This window comes from Hipposideros armiger, unplaced genomic scaffold (genome assembly GCF_001890085.2).
Source record: "Hipposideros armiger isolate ML-2016 unplaced genomic scaffold, ASM189008v1 scaffold_1292, whole genome shotgun sequence".
NCBI lineage: Eukaryota > Metazoa > Chordata > Mammalia > Chiroptera > Hipposideridae > Hipposideros > Hipposideros armiger.
The window spans coordinates 159,126-167,083 of record NW_017732642.1 but is presented as its reverse complement, the minus strand read 5'-3'; the positions used below and the strand labels follow the sequence as shown (position 1 = coordinate 167,083).

Sequence of the window (7,958 nt, the reverse complement as noted above, 5' to 3'; positions counted from 1 at the left end):
TATATATATATATATATATATATATATATATATATCACGTTTTCTTTATCCAAGTTTTTTTACTTCAGTTCTGTGCAACTCTCTTCTTAACATTACTTTCAATTCAACAGTACTCCTCACACTATAAAATCCCCTTTCTCAAATACTTCACTGCCTCTCTAACTATAAATATCAAACATAATCCATCATCAGCTTTCAGGTTCTGGAGCCCCAGTCCCCCAGGATACACAACTGTCGTGATTTCTATCTGTTCTTTCAGCAGCCTTTCTTTCCTTGGGGCCTGTCACTGACCCTTAGTTCTCGTCCAGGACTCTATGCACATTCTCCTGACCCACTGAACTCCCAAGTCACCAGACTCTCCTTTCCAAACTTTTGGAAAGCCTTATTTCATACAGCCAGTCTAATCGGTGTTCCTCCTTGCACCCTCCAAGCCCAAGTAAAGAACAAGAGCTAAGAACCCAAGACTTCGTGAAGCTTAAAAAATATCTAAAACTAAATTAGAGTAAAAACCTAGATGCCATTGTAATCGTCCAGTTACTGCCTGTTTTGAAATATAGCCATTCTAACATTACTTATTTTAACAATGCATCTGTATTCTGACTTTAACACTCAGTTATTTCCATGAGGGAAAAAGGTAATGCAGTATTTAAATTCTACTGCAGTTATATTGAATCTAGCTTTAAATACTCTGAATCTAACCTACAAATCTAAGCTATTAGTTGTCATATTTTACAACCCCCAGAGTGCCAGTCAGCAGCCAAACTTTCCCTATCTACCCAGTCCCAATCCTTCCAGCCACTAAAAATCCACTTTTCATTTTCTGTCTCAACTTCAAGAGATCGAGCCAAAAAATGTGGGCATAAGAATTACTCTGGCTAGAAAATTAAAAACTACATTAGGCCACAAATTTCCACTTCCTTCAAGACTTGTCACTAATGCATGAAGGAGAAACATTACCAAGGCTTAGTCTTTCATTTTTAGGTATCCGTATGGTTAATAGATAATTAACAGGAATCAATCAAACAAGAAGGACAAGAAAAGGAGTCCCTAAAAGACCTTCAAGCTAGCAACAGGAGAACCACTAAAAGGCGAAAGCAGTTTAACCCACTCAAAGTTACCTAAGATATTACCACTTTTCGTCCACAAACGGTTTGAAACTGGATGTAAGAGTTTATTTCTTAAATCATACTATGGAAAAGATAAGTAAAATCAAGTAAACTGACACGCAAACTGGAATATCTACTGTACTATCCTGTTCTGACAGTAAACACAGTAAATTGTACGTGGTGGTGAGTGAGACTTCCAACTGGGCTTCCCAACACAGAAGAACCTTTTAGAAACCTGTTACAGCCATGACCATTAACTAAATAGCTATAAAGAAAACATTTTATAAAATACAGATTACATCATTCCAATAATATGCTGTACCTATTAAAAATGGTTTAATTAGTGACATCAGACCAAAGTCTTCATTTTACTTAAAACTAACAGAACTGCCTCATCAGGGAACTTTCCAGGAAATGCAAACAATACCTGGGCTTTTTTGTCACTTATTATAAAACATGGTAAGTAAATTCATAAAATATCACACACAGGGGATTCTCATCACAAAGCAAAATACTCCATTTCTTCAAACAACTCAATATTTGGATTTATTTCCCTATACACTTAAATAAATGACTGGCATTTTTATAAGGAAAATATGTTAAAAGTACTTAAGAGAGTAGTAACAATTTAAGGTTTGGCCTCATCACTCAGCAAACAAGTCCTTAAATCCAATATGAGCATATAAAAGATTGAGTATGGGTACATAAAGAAAAAACATCTAGAAAGAGGCAGCAAACTTCACAGGCAATTAAAACGGTAAATCAAAAAGTCTAGTTAATCACAATAATTGCAAATGAGTCCTTACTTTATATGCCAGGCTCTGATCTAAGGGCTTTACTCTATTATCTCATTTGACCCTCACAACAATTTCCACTCTACAGATGAGTAAATTAAACTCAAGAGAACTTAAATAACTTGCATTTATTTACACATTTATTACAAGTCCTGGCAGAACAGGGATTAAAATCCAAGTGTTTGACTCCATTAGAGTACATTTTTCCTATCGACTCTTCCCATTCCTATTTCCATGGATAGAATTAAAAATCTAGGATAAAGAAAAAGATAAAAGTCAAAACTACTTAGTGGCTTCTGGAATGAGTTCAGTATTCAACTTCTAAATATCCCTCCTTTTCAAACCTGAGAACACTCTTCACTCATCAGATACCAAGCAGGACATACTTATTTGGAACAAAGTATTATACAAAAGGTACTAAACCAGCAAAACACCACCACCATCAAAAACCCACACTATCATATAAAGCAGTGTTATTTAGGCAACTCATGGTCTGTGGGCCAAATTCAGCCCTTGGCCGGCTTTTATACAGGCCTCAGACCAGGAATGATTTTTACATTTTTTAAAGGGTTGTGAAAACAAAGGAATGACTTTCAGCAACAAACCTAAAATATTTACTATCTGGCCCTTTACAGAAAAGTTTGCAGAGTCCTGGTGGAAGCTACTGAATTAGATAAAGGGGTTTCCTCCTCCTCTTTTTCAAATAGCCTAATGCAGGAACTGACCTGTAAGACAAACTACAACCTAGGAAGATAAAATGTTGGATTTCCTTAGCTCCAAACCAGAAGACAAAACCTCTGAAGCACACCCCCTAAAAGTCCAAAAATAAGTGTTCCCTCTAACAGGAGGTGGCAGCAGATTCTTCCAGAGCTGAGGTTCTGGTTTGCCCATGGGCTCAAATTTTTTGTGGTGGCTACTAGAAAAGCAGCTTGACCTCTCCTGAGCTCACTTTTCTGGGCCTGAAATCTGCACAAAAGAAAATTGGAAAGGGGACTGAGTAGGTGACATGAACTAACCACATCCTCTTCAGTGAGTGGTTCACTCCCAACTAGAAAAATGACAGCATTTCCTAAATGTATGTGGGCTAAGAATTGGGGGGGAGGGAGGGGCGGGGGGTGGGGTAAGACAATGAGTAAAACAATGGATTTCTGTCACCACAAGTTCAAGATGGCATTTTAATAATCAGAAATTTAAAGGAAAAAATGTAAACTTCAGATATATCTCAGCAGAGCTAATCCAGAAGTCAAAACAGGAAATTACAAGTCAGTAGAACACTTGTAAAAGTCGCAGGTAATGCGTGACTGCACAAGTCAGTTGGCCTGACAGGCAATGGCAAACCTCCACTAGCTAACAGTACCAGACCTCTCATTCTTATTCTGAACCTCTACTACACAACCAAAAACTCCATTTTTGCCAGAAGCCCTTGGACACTCAAATCGAATAACATTATAAAACATGCCATGTCATGAAGTTGCTTGCTATTCATGATGACTCAGCAGCTGTTCCAAACACAGAGGCGATAGCCTAGGGTAATAGACAGCAAGCAGGTAGTTAGTCAGTCTGTAAGTCCACAAAAGCTCCAGTAAGGAGTAAAGAAGGTCCTTTTTTTCAGATTTAAGAATTGATCATATTAAATAGAGATTTCTTTATATTCCTGTGCTATTTTATGTGCTATTTTCTGCCAATAGGAAGTAACACCCACAGGGTTGGTCAAGAAATCCCCAAACATCTTTAATCCCGATTCAAAAGCTAAAAATCTATTTTCTTTTTCAATTCAATGGCTGAGGCAAAAAGCTGAAAGTATTTTGGATGAGGGAAATGATAAATTATCAAGCTCTAAAACAGAACTACAAAGCCTAAAATCCTATCAGCTCTAAGACAATTTGGATCATAGGTGTTATCTTGTTAAGGCATCACCTCCCCAAATTTATTTTTACCTGAGTACATTTTAAAAAAAAGCTCTGATTATAACTTTTGCCACCTAGAATATATTAGCTCCTTTCTAAACTTTCCAGACCATCCAATGATCTGTATTTAAAACATTTCCTTTTCCCAAGTAGTAACTTTCTTTTAGGGAGATCTAAGAAAGCAGGCAGTTATTTTTCAGGAGAAACAAACAGCATGTGTGTCTAACTTCCATTCTACAAAAGGATTAGGTTAAATGGCCAGCCTTGTGACCTGAATTCTAATCTTAAATCTGCCTGCTCCTCACAAAGAAATCTGAAAACCAAGCACTTTCTTTATATACCTGGGAGAAAACTGCAGGGATTTAACAGTAATGCCAAGACTTCTAATCATTAGTAGGGAAATACTTAATATTATAAACCACAATTTTTATTATTAAAAATTTCCTCTAAACCTCTACTTTCAAAATGCTGTTGTTTTTTAATGATACAATTTAACACCAGCAAACACGTTAAAGTATTCCATATTCATCATCCAGCAGTCTAGGAAGTCTACCTTTAAGAGAATGCAACAAGTTATCAAACCCTTTTGCTATAGTTTTGTTTTTTTAACAAGTTTAAGACACACTTTCTCCTCATCTTAATATCACTGAGAAGTTTTATAAGTGACTTTTATTAGGATAAATTCCTTTTCATAATTTCAAACACCCATGTGTGTAGAAGGTGGTAAAATTATAAGAGCACCAACATTCCTGGAGAGTCAAAAGTACCTAAACTTCTAAACTAGGCCCCATAATATTAAAATATTTTGTGCATGAGATCAGAAGTGGTGTCCTGGTCAATTGTACATAATGGCCAATTCTAACCTCCAAAATAAAAGGTGGGGGGAGGGGCACAGGGGACGAAGAGTCTCGCAGAGCATTAAAGACGTAAGGGTGGAGAGGGACTTTCAAAATGCCCCAATGCCACCTTAACTATAACCCGATTAAGAAAAATCAAAAACAACAAAAAAAGAAGCTAATGCTCTCAGATCAGGGAGGAACATGGGTAGAGGAGTGGGAGAATTAATTACTATAATAGGTTGAGATTAGGTTATTCCACTTTTAGGGTAACAGCACTTCGGTCAATCCCCAGTGCCCCTGAGGTAGGTACCTCGCGGCAGCCCCCTCCTACACACACTGAAACGCGCAGGGAGACTAGTGAACAAGCGTAGGGGCCTCCAGTCACATCTTTTTCCTTTCTCCCTCGAGAGGACGTGAGTAATACCCTCCAACTCCCCAATCCCCGCCAAAAACGAAAGAAACGCGCGCATCATGGGCCTAGAATTTCTGTTCCCGCCCTGCGCCTGTTGGGGGAAGCCCCTGGCCGGGAGGGTTGGGAAGAGGCGGCCCGAACCACACGTGTTTGCTGCAAGGATAGGCCTGTCTCAGACCACTTCCCATCGCCACTCCAGCGGCCCGAGCTCCTGCCGCCTCGCTCGGGCCTTTCCTCAGGCCCTTGGGTCCCCTCCACGTGGGGCACCGGGGCCCTTCCCCTCCAGTTCCCTCTCGCCGACTTCCCGACCTGCTAAACCACCCAGGAGTCGGGGTCCCGTACCTGGTGCTTTTGTCGCCCCTGCTGGTAAGGCTTAATTGGCCCCTGGTGACAACGCCGCGACCGTATCTTGCCGCCGCCGCCCCCTCCTATTCCTCCGGCTCCTGAGGCCATGGCTGAGCCTCCGCTGCTTCCCGCTCCGGAGCGGGTAAGGGGGCGGGAGAGGCAGAGGCAGCCGCCTTAGAGCCACCCCCCGCCCAGCCCCAACCCAAAAGTCCGTTGGCGCTGCCCACACTGTGAGGCACAGGCACACCAGGAACCGCGAGGTTGCGAGCGGACTGAAGAGAAAATGCGCGCTGGCAGCTGGGAAGGCCGTGGCGGCGACAGAGGCCCAGTAACTGGCTCCGCTCCGGCGGACTCCGGCCGACCACCTCCTCTGTGTATGTCACGGTCTCTATGGAGATCCCCCGCAGAGGACACGAAGAGCGGCCACCCGCGCTACTAGGCCTAACTAGACAGCCGGCTCATGGGGATTCTTCTTCCGTCGCCCTAGCCGTGGCTGCCGCAGTTGAAGCCGCCGGCGCCGCCCGCCTACCCCTCCCCTCTGCGCACAGCGCCCGCCCCGGCGTCGTCGTCGTCCCTGCAGTCGCCGCTGCTGTTGTGCCTACTGCGGCTGCTAAGGCCGCCGCCGCGGTCGCGAGCCAGAACTCCGTCACCCGTCAGCGCCCGACCCAATTGCATCATCACACTACGACCGGTTAATTGGAGGAAGGAAGGGCCGGTTAAGCCCGCGCTCTCGGCCGCGCGGCACGCTGGGAAACGTAGTTCAACGGAAGTCCGTGACTTCTCGGAAAGTCAGAAACGGAAGATGCTTGGCTTGTCGCAGAGGCACAAAGCCAGTAGCTCTGTTCCTTTTACTGCTCTTTGCTGTAAACTTACACATTGAAAAAGGCGTGTAACAAAAGCAGTAATCCCCTTCTCACGCTACTTCTCCCCATTGGTTGGCAAAGCGGGCAGAAAGTAAGCGATAATAAAATCAAAGCAACTAATAATATCTTATAAAAAGAAAAAAAGGGGGATGAGAAAAACACTTAAACTATATTTAAGCCTATAGCAGAATTAGAAAATATATAGTTTCATTAATGTTCCATTAAACATATAGGGACTTTTTTTAATCAAACACGAGGGTTGGAACTCGGGCTCTGCCACTCTGTAGCTTGACCTTGGATAAGTGAAAACCTTGTGAGCCTTGGCTTCCCCCTCTATAAATTGGAAACTTTAAAATCCACCTTATGGAGCTGTTGTGATCATCTATGCAGAGCACTTAGTACCTGTTACCTGGTATACACGAAGTGCAATAAATAGTTACAATTATTACCTACACCATCAATTCACATTAGAGGTAAGTGGTATATTACCAGTAATAAAGGTACAATATTAACTCCAAATAGAAGGCATCATATTTAGGAAAGTGAATAAGTGAGCTTGGCTCAAAGCCTGACTCCTCCAAATGTAGAGATTGTGGAAGCTGACCCTCAGAAAGGCCTTGGTGACCACGTGGTCCAGCCCTCATTCAACGGACCAGACAGGAGTCCAGAGAATTCAAATAGCACGTTTGTTCGACTGAGCTAGGTAGTCAAAGCCAGGACTATAACCCAACTTCTCTGTAAGATTTGAGACCACCAAATAATTAGGGAGAAAATTTAACTACTGTGAAAAAAAATAGGCTTTATATTCTATTGGAGACAATTGACTTTAAAGCTTGTAAATAGCTTTGGAGTCCCAAATAAATAATTCCAAATCTATCACTTACTAGCTGTGTAGAACTGAGAAATTTTAAATCACTGTATAAATCATACACGTCAAATTATGAAACCAAACAGTGCCTTGGAATTTGTAATACCTTTCAGCACCTAAGGAATCATGCTGTGTCAGGCAGAGGTTTACAAAGCAAACAATTTTCATAACCACCAAGACTCTTTAAAATTGCCAAATATGATAGACAGAATTAATCTACTTCCTTTTCTGCTTCCTTGTTCTAGCTTCATGGCCCCCTCTACTACCTCACCACTAGACTCTCCAGGCATACATGCTCTTCCCCCTGCAGCACCTCATCCTTCTTAAATATAATTGTTTCTCTTTCACAATTCTTAGCTAAGAATTTGACAAGTAGAGTAAAATAATTTCAAATAAGTTAACTCACAGGGAAGATCTGTTACCTGAATCTTTAACAGGGCTACATATATAAGAGATTGAACTATAGCCACATCCGTTTTTCTTCCACCCTATCAGACTCAGAATTTCCAGGATAGCAGAGTATACTGGCTGCAACTCAAAAATCATCCCTTTTGAAGGGGCCATAAATTAATGTGTGGGACAGCCTTCATATCCAAGGATTGAAAGGAAGGGACATGCCAAAGAGGTAGGCCAAACAAGACAAAACTTCAGAATAGAAAATAGGAAGTATTTTTGGACATGTGAAGAAATCCACATCCCCTGTTAGCCGTGACCTCAATTGTTTACTCCACCTTTCAGTTATTTCTTTGAAGTAAAACAATATTTGAGGGAACAATAATACATAGTCCCACATTCATGTGACTGAGTTATTGCAAACTTTACCA

At 41.6% G+C, this 7,958-nt stretch overlaps 1 protein-coding gene across 3 annotated transcripts in view; it reads right to left on the bottom strand.

Annotated features, from left to right (window-relative positions):
• NUP153 (nucleoporin 153) overlaps nt 1-6,040 on the bottom strand; it is a 74,715-nt gene extending 68,675 nt beyond the window's left edge. For all 3 annotated transcript variants that reach the window (XM_019633369.1, XM_019633370.1, XM_019633371.1), the window contains exon 1: nt 5,401-6,040. In XM_019633369.1, the coding sequence (XP_019488914.1) occupies nt 5,401-5,511 (111 nt within the window). In that variant the 5' untranslated portion in view covers nt 5,512-6,040. The remainder of the gene's footprint in view (nt 1-5,400) is intronic.
• Nucleotides 6,041-7,958: the final 1,918 nt, after the last annotated feature.